This window comes from Humulus lupulus, chromosome 6, assembly GCF_963169125.1.
Source record: "Humulus lupulus chromosome 6, drHumLupu1.1, whole genome shotgun sequence".
NCBI classification, from domain to species: Eukaryota; Viridiplantae; Streptophyta; class Magnoliopsida; order Rosales; family Cannabaceae; genus Humulus; species Humulus lupulus.
The window spans coordinates 11,997,467-12,016,380 of record NC_084798.1 but is presented as its reverse complement, the minus strand read 5'-3'; the positions used below and the strand labels follow the sequence as shown (position 1 = coordinate 12,016,380).

At 34.7% G+C, this 18,914-nt stretch overlaps 1 protein-coding gene across 1 annotated transcript; it reads left to right on the top strand.

Annotated features, from left to right (window-relative positions):
* The first annotated feature begins 16,754 nt into the window (after nt 1-16,754).
* LOC133781675 (zeatin O-glucosyltransferase-like) lies at nt 16,755-18,594 on the top strand. Its single transcript, XM_062220735.1, has one exon. It carries the CDS (start codon nt 17,043-17,045, stop codon nt 18,456-18,458), a length of 1,416 nt encoding a protein of 471 aa, XP_062076719.1. The 5' UTR covers nt 16,755-17,042; the 3' UTR covers nt 18,459-18,594.
* Nucleotides 18,595-18,914: the final 320 nt, after the last annotated feature.

The following is an 18,914-nucleotide window of genomic DNA, read 5'->3' as shown; positions in this document are numbered from 1 at the left end:
TTTACCACTTTTTATGTGTTAATTGTTGCTTAGATCTTGAGTTTTTAATTGATTTATTAAGTTTTTAAGTAATTTTGAATTTATTAGGTTTATTTTATGTAGTGGAGATTGTGGTATTTTTTTTTTATGAAAATATGAGTATAATAGATTCAATCAAACCACATACACACCAAGCAAAGCCAAACCAGCCAGCCAACAAACATTACATCTGAATCAAATAATAAAAAATAACTACGTCATTGTTTTTTACCTTCAGCTTAGGAAGCCTAGTGACACGCTCCTAACCCACCGAGGTTAGGGAGTGCGGCACTTCACCAGTCCGTCGGCAAAGTCAGCCTAAAAGAGTGGGTATGGAAAACCACTCCGAAAGAGTGTAAGCAACTTAATGAAAAGATCAAGGCAACAAGGTACAAAGAATCCGTGCTTTGTATTGATAAGAATGTGTTTACAAGTGTAGAGAAAAGTAATGGCAGCCCCTAAACATGTGTGGGCATTGCCATATATATAGGCAACTAGAGAACACCCTAGGCCGACAAGTGGCAAGCTCCCCACCATCCATTTCCCTTAAAATATCTATCTAAAGCATGTGGCCAAGCCCATAAACTAGATGGCCGGCCCATTAAGGGAGTAAACCCACCATGCTAAGTTACTTACGAAGGAGGAGTACATTCATGCTAAGTAATCCCCAAACCGCCCAAGCCCCATGGGCCCTTTTGTGGGCCGCGTCACTGGTCGTCACATTGCTCGGCCCATTCGTCCGTACGAGTCCGTGCGCAGGATGCGCGCCCACTGGTCGAGGGTCACTGGTCGGGACCTGACACTAGTTAGTCTAGATTTCAAATAATACTTGATCAATTGATCAACAAAATCAACAGACCATGAGCTAGCATCAAATAGACATTTGTTCCTATTTCTCCAAATCATATAAACAGCAACTGCCAAAGCTGCAGCAGCTACTCTTTGCATCAGGCCCTTAGGCTTTCCCAACATCCAATAGCTCCAATCCTCATACCTTCTCGACCAAGTATCCCTTCCCAGCCCTTAGGATTGTGGTGTGTTTGCCATCAAACATATCGAGCATTTGGTTTCCAGGCTACCACTCGATACCGTTATCGATGAGAACATGCAGCATTTCAGGACCAAGTGGTGTGTGGACCTATTCTATCATAATTTTTCCCCGTGATGCTCTTTACATTTTATTTCATACACATCTTGTATAGTATAGCGTATAGCATCTTGTACATTTTCTTTGTATATTATTTTTTATCCAACAATATTTTTTGAAAAAGTTATTAAATAAAAAAGTACTAAATTCACATAATGTGTTTGCCTCGACATCCAAACCAACAAAGTATTAGAAGAAGTACTCCATATAATAAATGCAGCAAAATCAATTAAAGAATTACATAACACAATATTTTAAATCCTAGCCTTACATGACTTCCTATTGTGCCCACTACCACCACATATGTTACACTTACGTGGCTTGACAATCTTTTCCCCGTGTGAAGCATAGCGATTTGTCTTTCACCTACCCACTTTCTGCTTCCTGAGCCTTCCTACAGGGGTTTTCTCAACGAGGACGCCGACAGCCGTATCTCTGATGTGATCAGGGATTACCCATTCATCCTCGTTCCCAACAGGGTAAATAGTATCTTTATAAGTGTCCTTCAATGCCTCTATTCTATAGTAAGGGGAACACAATGAGTAAATGTTTATGCTTCTTTTTCTTGCTGCAGCAAAAACATGTACACAGGGTAATCCCAATGGTTTGGAACATGCCATAAGAGCATGATTTTGTGGCCAAGTTCACCTCACCATCACCATTACCATCGACCACAAGAAATTCGTGATGACCAAGGACTTGGACATCTAAAAAAATGGTTTTATCACCTATTTGCTTCAAATCATCTTCCATCTCAGGTGATAACACAGTTGTTGCTTTTGCAGCTCTTTCACGTCTATCTGCAAACCAAGACTGAAGAGTGAATCTTATGAATTCAAGAAAAGTGGCGACTGGAAAGCTCCTTGCCTCATTGGTCTTATTGTTAAAGCTTTCTGCGTAGTTACTCGTCATGATATTGTTTCGATTACCAGGAAAATAACCGCTACTCCACCATTCAAAGCCAATTCCCTCTAGATATTGAGCAATGGGCGGATCAATTACCTTAATCTTGTCAAAGAACTTGTGAAATTCTAATCTTTGAAATGCGTACGCTGCACACCCCATGATGTCTTGCACGTGGTCAGTTTTGAATTTTGCCACAACATTCATACATATATGATGGTAGCATGCACCGTGATACGCATCTGGGAACACAAGCTCCAAAGCATGATTAATGCTTTTATGCATGTCCGATACAAAAGCACAGAGCATGTGGCCACCATACTTATTCTTCAAGAATGTGCCATCCACACAAATTACAGGACGACAGTACTGGAAACCACGCCTAGAAACACCGAGGGAAAAGAAACAATACAAGAAACGACCATCTTCTGCTACAAAATCAGTAATTGTACATGGGTTCTTATGCTCCAACTGACATAGGTATCCAGGTAACTGGGAGTATGATTCCTCAGGTGTCCCTCTGACATACATAAGAGCCTTTTCTTTGCATCTCCACGCCTTCTCATAGCTCATTTCGACCTCAAAATGGAGCTTCATGTCCTCCCTTATGTTGTTTGCCATGTACCGAGTACCATCGGTAGCAAATTTCCTCTTGATTAGGTGCCCAACAACCCACGGTGATGCTTGACGGTGGTCCTTATCTTGAATTTCTTGTGAGCAAGTGTGTACTTTGATGTATACAGTAATCTCGAACATTTCAGATCGCATTTTTTTCTTACCCCTCAATCTCCAACCACAATCCGGATCCTTACAGGTAATATACCACACATCAGTCCCAGATTTCTTCACCATAAACTCAAAATTATTCTTCATCGCAAATATGGATGCTTTGGTTTTCAATTCAAGCTTGTTCTGAAAGAACTTCTCAAGGTGCAATTCTCTTGAAGCTTTGCTGGTTGAGGAATGATGTTGATGTGAGGCCTCTATATCCTCTTTGGTGAACATGGGAGCACTCCATGCTCTACGATCTTCACCTAAGTCCAATGGAGAACTCCATCTAAAACTATCATCGGTTCTACTTGGACCTGGACGACTACTGCTGGTCCCAGGTGTTTGCTGATCTTCTATTCTGCGCTCCTCATCTACCATAACATCTTAACTCTGTGTTGGAAAATCTGCCCTAACATCTGGCCCATCAAGATCTGTTGCGTCAGTAACACGATCGTCGTTGACATAAGGATCGTAGCCATAGGGATCGTACTCCGTCGTGTCATGCACATATGGTGGATCTCTAATCGGGATATCATCATGGACTATGACGTCTGGATTTGTCTCGGGAACACATGTTCCAACGTCACCTTGAGTTCCTTTGAAACCATGACATGGAGGAGAAATGTTCTCTTCAAATCGAACTTCTTTATTAACGCTGGCAGAAGCCGATGCATTTCTTACACCTCCCTTCTTAATCAATGTCACACATAGAGGAATGAGCTTCTCTACAGATTTCGATGCTAACCCAATGAATGCATGCACATGCCTATCATTTTTTATAACGGTAGGTTTGACGGATTGTGATAGGCATGTGTACGGGACCTGAATTTTCAAGTCATGCACACATTTATCCACTTCAAGCTCATCGTACAGAATGTCAAGTAGTTGCTCTTACGTCACACCCTTCTCCATGGGCAGAACTTGATTTTCAGCATCTCTAAAAATCTAATCCTTATTTTCGAGTTCCCAAACACCATTGAATGCAAAAAAATACAGAAACAGTCAAATCTGCAACAAAAAAACAAAAAAAAAGGTCAAAAAGTTAAACTACAACATAAAAGAGAAAAATATCGATTTCTATCGATATATGTCGAGTCCTATCGAGGTCACACCTATCGAGTTTTATCGAGTACAGTCGAGGACTATCGAGGCAAACAATCTAATAAAATTCTTATACACCTATCAAGTTTTATCGAGTACAATCGAGGACTATCGAGGCAAACAATCCAATTAAACTCTTATACACCTATCGAGTTTTATCGAGTACAATCGAGTTATTAAATCCAATTAAACTCTTATACACCTATCGAGTTTTAACGAGGACCATCGAGGTATTAACATCCTAACACTATCGAGGCACGTCGAGGTCCATCGAGGACCATCGAGCCAGCATGCATGCACCACATCGAGACCTATCGAGTTTCATCGAAACTCATCGAGGAAGGAAAAAAATCTAGAAAAAAAACGCACAAAGTATCCAAAATTCATTCTGACAGTGAAAAATTGCAATAAAACATGAAGGCATACACAAGTTTGTTCGAAATAAGACAAGTAATGTAACCAGACAAGTTTCCTCACTACATATAACAAATATATATTTACCCATACGATTTTTTTTCCTAGATCCGAAATCCAAAATGAAGTTTCTTGACTTGAAAGGACTCACAACTTGCCCCTAGATCAGAAACTCAAATTAACGGTGGCTGGCTTTTTTTGTGTGTCGAGAGTTTGAGAGATAGAGAGGGAAAATTATGTCAGGGGCATTTTGGGAATTAGGGGAATACTAGGATAAAAAAGTGATATTTTTTAAGCTTGGCATTATTTTGTCATGGTACACCGTTTGATGTATCAAAAGTCAAATTTCCCTTAAGAAGTATCTAGTAAATCACTAGTTAATATAAGGGAGAAGCATTAAAGACTAGCTCTTTTCTAATTAATACTTGGTAAAATCTAACGTTAAAGCAAATTTCAAAAACAATTGTATATGTACAGTTTTATTTCTTGAGATCAGAGAAACAAAATTACGAGGACCATATTATTAAACACTAATAACTAAGTCTTATGCCTTTTTTTTAATGCCAATCTTTCTTTTAGTAAAAGTTAAGAGTTCAAATTGCAAGTGTATCATACAGTTTTAAAGAAGATTTAAGCTCTAATGGAAACAATAAATTGTCTCACATTAGTAATGCATGAAAATGCGAATGTGTATATTTTTTCTTTTTTTAAAAAAAAAAGTGAATGGATATATAAATTAGAGTAATGTCACTGACACATTCCTTTTAAACCACACATAAAAATAATAATGGGTCTCACCAAAACATAAATTTGAATGGTTTAAAATACATGATACATCATTGTGTGCATTTTAAATGTGTCATTATCATTATTCATATAAACTATTATATGCGTTACTCTACTCAACACGTTAACTTTTTGAGTTATAGCTCACTACTTTGGAAGGAATCCATTCACTCACAACAATTAGGGTTGTTCGTGAGATTATCATTTGAGGGGGAGCCATGGTACTTTATTCAAAGGGGAGATTGTTAGAACTTGTGTTATTAGAAATGCAATACCAATTATGTGTTGCGCGCAATGTTATATTTTAGTGCTTAAAAATAAATTCTTTTTTTTACGTTATTTTAATTATTGTGTTAAATTTGATACAATAATAAATTATATATGCGTTGATTATTTGTTGAAAAATGATAATCTGAAAAAAAAGTTTAAATAAGCATTAATAATATTGTATTAATTTATTTAATTCAAAAAAGCATTTTCATTTTTTTTGGTTTGATTATTATTATTATTAGAATAATTATTATAATAGATTATTTTTTTCATCACTTTAGTATAAATATTAATCCTTCTTAAAATAGAAAGAAAAAAAAAAGACAATTTTGTTTCAGTCATATTTCAAATTTTATTAATCATCAGATTTATTAATTCCATTCAAATAAAACCTAATATGTCAATCAATTAAAATTCATTGTAGAGAATCAGTAGGGGGCCGGCTCAACAACAGTGAAGACCATAGGCAGTTTGTTTATTTTATCAAAAACTAATAAAAGAATTTTATACTAATTTAATTAGAATATTATTATTATTATGATTGTCTTCAAGAGGTTAAGATTTTTGGTCTTTTCCTTAAAACTCTCTAAATCATTGGATTGAAATTCACTGCGGGTACAGCTTACAATAATTGAAAACTACTTCACAAAAATGTCTAAATCTTGAGTAAATAAATAACTTATTAGTTTAAATGAAATTCTACTGGTTAAGAGCATCGCGTGCAAGAGATTTAGGCCTCATTTTACTATTTTGTACATATAAACAATATTAACTAAGGAAACACCCATCTGTAAACAATGAAAAAAGTTTTATTTTTTTTATTTCTTTTTTACTTGAGGCATCCAGAAACACAGGGAGAACTCAATTTTTATAAACTTTAAAATAAATTTACCACAACCTATAAATTTATTTACACCGAAACTAAAATTTGCACATCTTACAAGTAAAAAAAACAATTATTTATAATCAGATCTCATATATTTGATTTTGCATTGATCACCTATATTTTTTAAAATGAAAAAAATAATGAACTCTTAATAAAACACAAACCGTCATACTAAAGGAGATAAACATTGAAGTTTAATACAAGCTTTAAAAAAATCTATAAGCAAAGTATTGTGGATTTCTTTATTTTAAATAATTATTCTAATACATATCTTGCTAATCTTACAAACCAAATCTGAGTTTGTTAGTGAAGAAATTAGTTAGCTAATTCAGAGTTAGCTCTAGAGTTAGTTAGGCCTTCAGTTAGACTCCTTAATAGAATTTGTTAAGTTGCCACTACAAAAAACCTTACTTTTGCCGGCACAATTTTGCGTCAGCAAAGGTCCACGACGTACCCCCGTTGATAATAACACTTTTGCCGACGCAAAACGTAATGTGCCGGGAAAAAAATTTGTCACATTGTTGTGGAAAATACTTTTAGCGACGCAAAAATGCGCGCGGCAAAAGATGACTCTTTTAGTGGCGCAAAATTGTGCCGGTAAAAGATGTGTCTTTTAGTGGCGCGTTTTTCCGCTGGGAAAGGTGGATATATGTAGTGAAGATTGAGACTTTTGGCGACATAATTTTGCGCCGGTAAAAGTTTTTTTTAAAGAAATTTTTTGATAATATTACTAATTTTATTTTCAATATATTAATGTTAATTATTAAATTTTGATTTTAATATATTAATAATTATTTAATTTTTTAGTGATATTATTTAATTAGAAATAAAATTAAAATTTTATAAATAAATAAAAAAATTACAACTATTAATATTTATTGTCTCCACCAAACATAAAAATATAAAAGTAGTTTAGTAAATTAAATCTCTAATAAATTAAACTTTAAATAAATAAATAAAAAGTTCTACAAATGAGTACTGGCCGCCTCATCATCCTCGCCCCCGTCAGCATCATCGTCCTCGTCCGGATCCTGTTCTGGTAAGTCGACAGTAAAACCAAGAGCCAATACACCAACCTGCTTCAACAAAGCACTGATCAGGACATCTTGCGCCGTTGACAACTCTCAAGTTTAGTCATATACTTCTTTAGGTTCTGATTTTCTAGCATAATGTCCTGATCAACAAATACATATAAAGAATTAAAATAAAAATTAATGTTAACGGCTATAATTTTTGTTATTAATGTTAATTTTCCTAAGACTAACGAAATTTGGCCAGCATAATGACTATATTTTAAACTATCCCAAAATTTTATAAAACCTGCAAACTACACACAATATACAGAATATTCCCAGAGCATGCACAACATAAACCAAGATTAATAACATATATCAAATCTTTTTAAATCAGTAACATCAAAACAATATATTTTGTAAATATTTATAAACAAATAATCTTTAATATAAAAAAATAAAGTATAATGCAAATATACAATATAATATAATAATCTAATCTATTTTTTTAATATACATGTAAAGCATTAAAATTAAAAAATATACATACTCAAATCAATTTTTTTTAATAAATACTAAAACCATATTTCTTTTTTTCTTTTTCATTATTAATCTCATTTTTCTAAAACTACACAGATTTATTTGTTTTTTTTAATAGAAAAATATAACTATAATACCAAATATCACACATGTACATATATATTAATAGTTCACAATTAATTAATCAATTTTCTAAAAAAAAATTAACATTAAATAAATATATGTACACACACATTTACATATATATATACATATAAACATAAACAAATATACAAAAAACAGACATATAAATATAAATATACATATATACGGACATATAAATATATATACATATATACATAAATTAACCCTTGGAGTTGTTCTACCGAGAGATTGGAACTGCACACACTTTGGTGCACCTGTTTATAGAGAGAGAACAAAAAAAAAAAATACAATTACAAAACTAGATAAAGAGAAAAAAGTCTAAAAATGTTAAAAATTTTGCCATTGGATTTACTAACCTTGAGAGAGAAGAGCTTCACTATATGAGCTGAGCCACAGTGGGATTATGGGATGGGGTGGTCGGACATCAAACCAGAGAGAAGAGAGAAGAAGTTGAGAAAAAAATCAGAAAATGGGGAAGAAGGGCTCACGGCAGCACTAAAATCGCTATGAATTTTTCCGGCGCGTTTCGTTGCGTCGGCAAAAGTCTAAAAATGCGCCAAAAAAAGTCTTTAATAAAACCCTAGGACAAAACGGTGTCGTTTTAATTAGTCTGACGTTTACCGAAGCAAAATAGACTTTTGCCGGCGCAACGAAACGCGCCGGCAAAAGTCTAGCCACCTACTTTGTTGAAAACGTGCACAAATTTAAAATGCACGTTTTCACTTTTGCCGGTGCGTTAGGTGAAATGCGCCGGCACAAGTATGTGGTATTTTTTTTTTTAAAATCTAATAGATCTTTGCCGGCGTAATTCGGGGTTATGCTGGCAAAAGTGCTTGTTTTTGCCGGCGTGATTCACTAAATGCGCTGCTAAAAGTTTTTTTTGCCGACGCAATTCCGAATTGCGCCGGCAGAAGCCTTATTTCTTGTAGTGTGCTTACTCAGCTCCATAATTTCTGCTTCTGTAATAACAAATTATGTAATACATATCTTGTTAATCTTACAAACCAAATCTGAGTTTGTTAGTGAAGAAATTAGTTAGCTAATTAAGAGTTAGCTCTAGTGTTAGTTAGGCCTTCAATTAGTCTCCTTAATAGAATTTGTTAAGTTGCTTACTCAGCTTCATGATTTATGCTTCTGTAATAACAAATTATGTTATGTCCAAAGGCTTCTAAAGCATTCTAATGTATTCTATATATACTTATCAATACAAAAAGTAGTGCTCATGAATTCACTTTGTGCTTTTTCAATCACAGAGCTTTGCTTTCTTATCTGGTATCACAGAGCCAGTCATTTTTCTTCTCTTTCGCTCAAGCTTCCATGGCGACATCTTCAAGTACTCCTACTCCTACTGATTTTATTCCTCTTATTGGTGGCTCCTCTTCCACTGTTGTTGCTTCTTCCCCAGCTCTGGCACCTGCGGTGGTCTTTCCGGCGAATCTGGTTCCTTTGAATCTCCAATTTGACCCTCACAACTACTCAATTTGGCGTTCCCAAGTTCTACCGACTATTCGTGCTCATCAACATGATGGTATCCTCACTGGTGGTAACCCTCGCTCTGAGATTCTTGTACCAGATTCCTCTACACCTCCTCGCATGGTTCCTAATCCTGCCTACAGTGATTGGCTCTATCTTGACCAATTCTTCATGAGCTGGCTCTTCAACTCCATCTTTGAAGCCATGATGGGACATGTTGTTCGTTTCCGTTCTAAAAATGAGATCTAGCGATTTCTGGAGCAGCTCTTCTTCTCGCAGTCCAAAGCTCGAGTTCTCCAACTCCACAACTCCCTTCAATCCACAAAGAAAGGATACATCTATCGTAGAGTATGTGTTAAACATGTGTTGCCTTGCCGATGCTCTCATTGTTGTTGGTCAACAACTCACAGACGATGAGCTCATTTTGTACATTCTTGGAGGCCTTGGTCCAGAATATGAAGCTTTAGTGATTCATCTAACCTCTCATGATACTATCATGCTCTCTGAGGTACAGTTTATGTTACATAATCAAGAAATGAATTTAGAACAACAAAAATCTGTTGCTAGAGTATATGCCATGCCCCAAATTTCCTAATGAGGTTTAGGACCTTGATTAGGAGGCCGGGCGGGCCATAATTGATTTATTATGGTATTTAATGATTATATGCATGTTTATGTGAATTATATTATTATATGATGGTGAGTGCATGCATATGGGTTCATATTTTAATTGCAAGGGCATTTTGATAATGTGGCCGCTGTGGGCGTAATTGTGTATTTTGGGTGCATGGTTGTGATTAATTAATATAGCCACATCATAAGGTGGATTGGTTCGAGCTATTCGGCATGAGACGATCATGGAATGTAAGGGTTCGATCTAGTCATAACGGGTTTAAGTTCGGGGCTCGGGGTGAGTCTTGGGGTCATTTTGAGGATTAGAGCACTACCGGGAATTAAAGGGTAATGGGATATGATTTATTGGCATTTGAGAATATTGAGAATAGCGGGAATTGGAGAGCGTTAATTATAATTAACGAGATAAGCGGGAAAGGACGGTTTTTCCCTTGGGGTGGCTTTAGGAACTTTAAGTGACCTAGGGGTATTTAGGTCATTTGGTTGGATTTATATTGACTTCAAGGCTGTAGAAATTCAGAGCAAAAACAGAGCATCATCCTCATCTCCTTCTTTCTCTCCCGTGCATCTTTTTCCCTCTTTTTCCCTTTGGAGTTTTTGAGCTCAAATTGAGGAATTAAGCTATGAGATCAAGGGTAGGAGTTTAGGGACGTGATTCAACCATTGAGGGGGATTCAAAATCAAGCTTGAGGTGAGTTCCAGCCATTAATTTTATAGTGTACTCTGTTTTGGGCTTTAGTTTTCAGCTTGTGAATTCCTTGTAGAAAGTTTGGATTAATAAAAGTTTGGTTGATGTTTAACTCGGGTTATGATGAGGGTGAGTTGTAGATGATGTTTGCTGGTTGAATTGGGTGTTAGGTTGAGGTTTGGGACTGCATTGAAGGATTAGTTTCGAGGAAAAACGCAGGGGAAGCAAGCTGGTGGCTTGCTGGTTTGCGTAAAGGGCCGCGGCCTGGCTATGGTGTGCCGCGGCCTGTGTGTGTTTCTAGGGAGGATTTTGCCTCTGTCTGAAGGTGAGCCGCGGCATGGCTAGGGAGGGCCACGGCCCATAGAGGCAGTTTTGGCCAGAAACAGGTTTTTGACTTGGGGATACTAGCTTTAGGCCTCGGGGTCGATCCTACTACCCGGTTAAGTGTGGATTGATGTCCCGGAGGCTAGATATTGGTTTGGGAACCTATGTTGATAATTTTTATTGATGATGTCCTATATTTGGTTATGACTAGGTGACCGCTAAAGGACTAAAAGTTAATCATTCTCAAGGGTCGTTCTTCTTAATCATTCTAGCTCGAATCTGAGGTAAGAAAACTACTCCCTGTGTATATGTGACATGCATGGCTATTATTGATGCATGTTGGTTGATTATTAAATGTGACATGCATGGCTATTATTGATGCATGTTGGTTGATTATTAAACGTGACATGCATGGCTATTATTGGTGCATGTTGGATTGTTAAACACAATGCTTGTGGTGCACGAGAAACATGTGATTAGGACATGCCTGTATACTGAGTATGATATCGTTCAGAGCTTGAGTCTCTGTGTTTGTGCATGGTCCTAATTGTACTAGTACCTGTTAAGTAAGCATGCTGAATACATTTTTTATGAATATTGGACATGTGATATATGTTTGGTGGCATGGCTTACTTGTGTATGGCACTGACTTATTAGTCAGAATCAGCAATGGTGTCAGATCCGTCTGTGAGGCTGTGACTTATTAGTTAAGTTCACAACGGGTTGAGCACTGGTCGTGTTTCACTGACCCGAGGGTCAGGAACGGCATAAGCGTCGAGGACGCAGGGCCGAATGAAGATTAGATCTAATCGATATCATCATTGAATGGCTCTATGGCATTAATGCTGGACCGACCCTAAGGTCGATGAACTTATAAGCGCTTGACTAGTCTAATACTAGTACTCAAAGCCAGGGCATATGGCCCCGGTGACTGTTTGTCACATGGCTAGGGAATGCTGTTCCATAGTTACGACTCTAAAGTCGGGAGGAAGGTTATGTTGGTGACTATTCACCATACACCTATCCTGTTCAAACTTATGAAATGTTCTCTTATCAAGTAACATATGTTCATTGATGGAAGCTTTGTTTGCTTGCATTAATAATGTTCCCACCTCCATTTCTTGTGTTGCAGCTTTCTGATTTGATAGCTGAAGAAGATTATTTTCATCCATTGATTCTTGAACTATATTCACACACAATGGTAAGTCTGTTATTTTTTCTGCAACTTTTTTCTTTATTTCCAAGTAGAACAACACTGAATTGTCTGATTCAATCTTCATTGGTGGTGTTCCTTTGGCTACTTGATAATAAACTTCAATGCTTGCTCTTGTTTCCTTTATCTCCTGTTTTACCAAATTCACCAAGTTGTCAAGAGAAAAATTTGGTGGTATCAATATTCCAGTCATTGTGTACCCTTCGTACTCATTTTTTTCATTCCACTTGCCTCCAAATTGAACCAAAGAAGTAGTATTTTCCATACCTGTAATATTTTGTAAATTTTTAAGTAGTTATTTGGGTGTAACTGGTGAAGGTAACTGGTTACTGTAGTCTGCAATTACATACTTTAGTGGAAAACTTAATTGGAAAATATGACAGTTTTCAAGGTAACTGGTTACTTTGTTGTTACTGAAAGTTTTGACAATTAGAATTCAGACCAATAGACCAATATGAAATGTTTTTTTTATCGCAAAGACAAAATTGAATCTAAAATAATCATAGTTCTTGTTTTTTTTGTATATTTTTGGTCAATTTTTAATTATTTTTCAAATTATTTTAATTATTTTTTTCAAATTTCATGTTAATTATTATGTTTTTTTATTTTAAAATGGACATAATGAACTTCATGATTACAATTATAATCTGTAAAATAAGTATGAGAAAAATATGAAATCAATGGTTCTATATTATGTAGAAGAATTAGGAATTTAATAGATATTAAGTTGAATAAAATTACAGTAATATAGTATTTGACAGAGCAAGATTTTTAAAAACATGGTTTTCTTGGATGCTTTGGACGATGGACAAGATCGTGGCCGGAGATGGAGGACGTCGCCGGTGATGGAGAAGGACGTCGCCGGAGATGGCTGGAGGTGGCTGGAGGTTCGGGTTTGTGGTTGCCGGAGATTGGTGTTCTTGCTGGAAAAAAAAATTTCGGCTGGGTATGTTTTTGATCGACTCAAAATTTCACCATGGTAGGATGTGCATCTTTAATTACAATACTACCCTCCTTAGTGGCTTATTTGTTTTATTTTTTAATGTGGGATAACTTTTCCCATATTCTAATTTTCGGTAGTTAAGTTTTTCCATATAAAGTAAGTAAAGTTTAATTACCATATTTTTGCACATTAATGGCTAAAAAGTCATATTTATGAAAAATCCCCTTTTTATTATTGATATTGTTCTTCTTTGTTGGGCCTCGCCTATTTGGTGTGTTCTCCCCTTCAGAAATTGTCATCTGCACATAAACTCTACAATTCTTTAGGCAAAACTCTAAAAATTTGTTGAATCCATCTTGAAATTGTGATGTTTCTCTCCTCTCAAGCATCCATGATTTATCCATACTAATAACAATATTAAATTCCTAATAAGTTAGAAAAAAGACTTATATTAGGTTCTAGTCTTATAAATTTTTTAAAAAATTCGACGGAGTATCCTCTGTTTCTATAGCATACTGTAATTTCATAATTACCTATAAAATCAATACAAACAAACACAATAATCAAGCATAGATGAATCCATCATTATTAGGTTCTAGTCTTATAAATTTTTTAAAAAATTCGGCAGAGTATCCTCTGTTTCTATAGCATACCGTAATTTCATAATTACCTATAAAACCAATTAAAACAAACACAATAATCAAGCATAGATGAATCCATCATTATTAGGTTCTAGTCTTATAAAATTTTTAAAAAATTCGGCAGAGTATCCTCTGTTTCTATAGCATACCACAATTTCAAAATTTCCTATAACAACAACACAAACAAACACAATAATCAAGCATAAATCAATCCATCCTTATATCACCACAGCACGCAAATTTTCCAGAGGCTACTTCACTAATTGTCAAACATAACTTTCACTAAATCTAATATGCATGATTACATTTGCCTTATCTTTATACATAAATCTTGTAGTAATATAAATAAAAAAAAATAACTAACTTTCAATATTACTCTTCAATGCACCCGAAATGAACAACAAAGTTCACCACTCAATCAACGACCCTACTAAAACATTACATAATTAGTAAACTACATAATTAATTATCAAACCAAATAATAAAAAAAATCCAAACTAGTTAATGAAACTAATGAACAACACTTTGATCATCTTCAAGCTATTTATTTTTTTTCAAATATTTAAAAAACAAATTTATCTATTGTCACAATTTCTAAAATTCACTAATATACATATATAAATTTATAATAAACCTAATTTTTATCACATTATTTAACCTAACAAAATAAACAAATAATTATAAAAGTTAACAAAATATTAATTATATTAATTATAAAATTCGGAATAATAAAAAAAAATAAAAAAAATATAGAAAAATAAAAAATTATCATCAAAACCATATTTTTGTAATCTATACCTGTTTTGAAGCTCAAAATCCCCATGCAATGACAAAACTCCGCTCAAAATCCGGCAAGAAACACCAAGAAACAATGGAGAAAATACTCACGACCAAATGCTTTTTTTTTTCTCTAAAAAACAAAAAAAAACAGATTTTTGGACTATATTTCGGTTTATAGTGTAGAAAAGCAACAAGAAATAAAAAAAAATGGGTGTGGAGAATGAAAATGGGTCTTGTCTTACGGTTGTTAATGGAGGTTTAGGTAAAAACCGAAGTGGAAAGTGTACTTTCTACTTCGGTTTTTACCTAAAAACCGAAGTGAAATGTACACAAGGGCCGCGTTTGGCTTGGCCATTTTTTTGCATTTTTATTATCTCTAAACATAAGTCACGGGCTTGTGCAACCAAACACGGCCCTCTTCACTATGAATTTTTCACTTAGTTTTTTTAAAAAAGCGAAGTAGTATGTAATTTTTTTTCGGGGCGCCATTTTCAAAAGCGAAGTAAAAGAGTTTGAATAGGTTTTTACTTCGTTTTTTTGTATGCTCACTATAAAAACCAAAGTAAAAGTCTATATTTCTAGTAGTGAATGTTCCCTAAAATAATAAGCGTGTTAAATAAAATAATTAAATTTTTAATATATGAATAATCAAATAAGAAAAGTTTATAGTATTTCTTACCGTATGTTCCAAGGTATAAAGTATAGTCCCAGGATATAACAACTATCAAGCAGGACGAAAGCATCACTGCATCTGCTTAGGCGAACTACAGAGACAGAAGAGAGAAAGAGGCTAAGTGTGTGATACTCTGTATCTGTATGTCCTAGAATGAGAGGAGAAACCTCCTTTTATAGGCTTCATGGAGAGTTGAAAATGTGTGTGAATCAAGTGCATTAATGCTCAAATATCCAACAAATATAGAATCTTATTTTCTAAAAATTAATCATAATTAATCACACTTATTTGGTAATATCAGTAGTTACCCAAAGTGATTTTCTGAAAATCAATCAGAATTAATTAAACTTATTCTGGTAATATCATATGTTACCCAAAGTGATTTTCTTACAATCAATCTGAATTAATCACACAATTTTATGATATCTTAATTTTGACCAAATTGATATGCCAAAATCAATAAGAATAAATCACGCAATATTACAATATTATGATAATCTCATCTTTAATCAAAGTGATTTTCTAAATCATTACCATTTTAGACATCAATTTCTCATTCAGTCATTTTTTTCTAATAAATATCCTATTTTAATTAAATAATTTTTTTTTTTTTTAAGTTTATGTTTGTTTTAGTTTTTGAATTTGAGACTGACAACAAGAGATTATATATTATATGTTTAATGTAATATTAAATATTTTTAATTTAAGTTTCTTGCTAGGTTTTTTTAAAAAAAAATAATTTGTTGCTAATTCACGGTAGATTATATTATTGTTTAATATGATATTATTATAATAAGTGGGTTTAAGCTTAATTAAATTTTATTTAAGTTATAAAACGAATGATTTTATTATTTTTAAATAATTATCATTGTAAAATATCTCAAATATACCATATTTTAATTTGTTTAATTATGTATTATTTTAAAATAATTATCATTGTAAAATATCTGAAAAATATCATATTTTAATTTTTTTAATTAATTATTATTTTAAAATAATTATTATTGTAAAATATCTCAAAAATATCATATTTTAATTTTTTTAATTATTTATTTTATTTTAATTAAATTTAAGAGTTTAAAACCTACCGTTAAATATGAGAATATTCTGTTAAATATAAGAATATTTAACATTAAAACCATAAAAAAAACTATTAAAACAAAGAATAATGATTTCTATACTCATTATATAGAAAAGATATATATGTAGATATTATGTTGGGAAAGTTTAAAAGTTACATTACTAAATGCACGGTAACCACTTTCGATCAACTTCCTGTTGTATCTCATTTCTATGAATAAATTAAGCTCTCGGCCGGGCCTTGCTTCTAATTGAAGTTTTGAGCCATATATTTCATTCAAACTACCTTTCAGCCGAGAGCATCCTACACCTACATATATATAAATGTCTAGCTAATAAAGGATCATAAAACTGGTGTGAATGGTAGTTCATTTGTGATATATTAATCTTTTTGTAATAATTAAAGTGAAAGTTGCATTATCAACGTGATATGGTCGCCAGTTTTGATGCTTTATATTTGTTCGAAGAAGCTCAATAATTCACTCATCACTTGACTGTAGTATTATTGAGCCGCCCATGACAAGGTTCATCGTTACAAATAATAAAGCAGCAGCACCACTCACAACACAACCTTGTACACCAAGGAACCTGAGGAGGAAAAATGGAGACTACTGGAGGAGTCTTGAAAGAATTATCAACACCATCGTCAGTTGTCGTAGTAATGGTTCCATTCCTAGCTCAAAGCCACCTGAACCAGCTCCTTCAGTTCGCCCATGTAGTTTCCTCATACAACATCCCAGTCCACTACGTTAGCTCAACTCTTCACAACTCTCAAGTCAAGTCTCGAGCCTCAAACCCTCTTCACCAACTAACCAAAATCCATTTCCATGACTACCCACTTCCATTTTCACCATCTTCTATACCCGACCCCTGCTCCGGAACAAAGTATCCCGAAAACGTAATCCCTTGTTTCGAAGCCTCCACGCACCTTCGCCAACCGGTCTCTGATCTCCTCCGAACACTCTCTCCATCGTCAAAACGACTTGTCGTTGTTCATGATGATATGATGGCTTCGGTAGTTCAGGACGTTGCTCGTATCCCGAACGGAGAAGCATACTCAGTCAATTGCGGGTCTGTCTTCGCTTTGTTCGGATATTACTGTGATGCCTTGGGACGAAACGACATCTTTCCAACAAACAATATACCGCCTTTGAAATCATGTTTCCCTGCTGTAGTCCTCGCTTTTATAGAAAGAGAGTTTCAGGAGTTGAAATACCATGCTGGAGAGATCTTCAATAGTTGTAGAGCTATCGACGGCACTTTTCTACAACAACTAGTAGACGACATTGGTATTTGCGGTGGGGAGAAGAAGATGTGGGCAGTTGGACCCTTACACCAAACGACAATCACCAAGGAGCTGAGGGATCAAGATAAGTGGTTATTGGAGTGGCTAGACGAACAAGAGCCAAGTAGTGTGTTGTATGTCTCTTTTGGAACGACAACTGTTTTTTCAGAGGAAGAGATTAAGGAGATTGCAGTTGGTTTAGAGCTGAGTGGGGTGAAGTTTATATGGGCCTTGAGAGAAGCAGATAAAGTTGATGAATTAAGTACTGATCAACAGGGGAGCGGGAGAACCCAACTTCCAGATGGGTTTGAGGAGAGGATGAAGAAGGGAATGGGAATTGTGGTGAGGGAATGGGTACCCCAAGTGGAGATTTTAAGGCACAAATCAACAGGTGGGTTTGTGAGTCATTGTGGATGGAACTCTTGCATGGAGAGCATAAGTATGGGAGTGCCTATAGCAGCATGGCCAATGCATTCAGATCAACCTTTCAATGCTTTGTTACTCACAAAACTGCTCAAAGTGGGCGTGGCTGTAATGGAATGGGAGCAGAGAGATGAGTTGGTGACTTCATCCATGATTAGCAGAGCTGTGAGGACATTAATGGCATCAGATGAAGGTGGTGAGATCAGGAAGAGGGCTGAGGAGTTGGGAGCTGAAGTTAGAAAGTCTACAGCTGAAGGAGGAGTCACCCGAATGGAATGGGATTCTTTCATTGCTCATATCACTAGATAATTAATCTCCATCAGATCTTTAATTATTAAGCTCGGAAATGTTTTGATTCAATAATTAGACTACTTTTGGTATTGTATTTTTTTCTATCGTTATTTCTGATTTAATAAATTTACGTACATGGTACCACTTGCAGTTATTGGCAATCGCAATTATTCATAAGAAATAAAGTTTTCAAATTCAAAAGAAATGAAGATGCACCTACGTGTTAACACCACATCCACATGAGACAATTTATATTTAAAAGTACACAATTATTGTAGTAATCAATGCATCGATATATATATATTAATATATATATAGGGTCGTGACCTATAAAACTAGTGTTATATATATTTATATATGTAAGCCTAGAAAGATCATATACTGGTTTTAAATGACATGCATTGGTTTCATTTATAACTGCAAGACCTTAGAGGGTGAGATTGTGAAGATAGTATCTATTTGATATCTCATGGT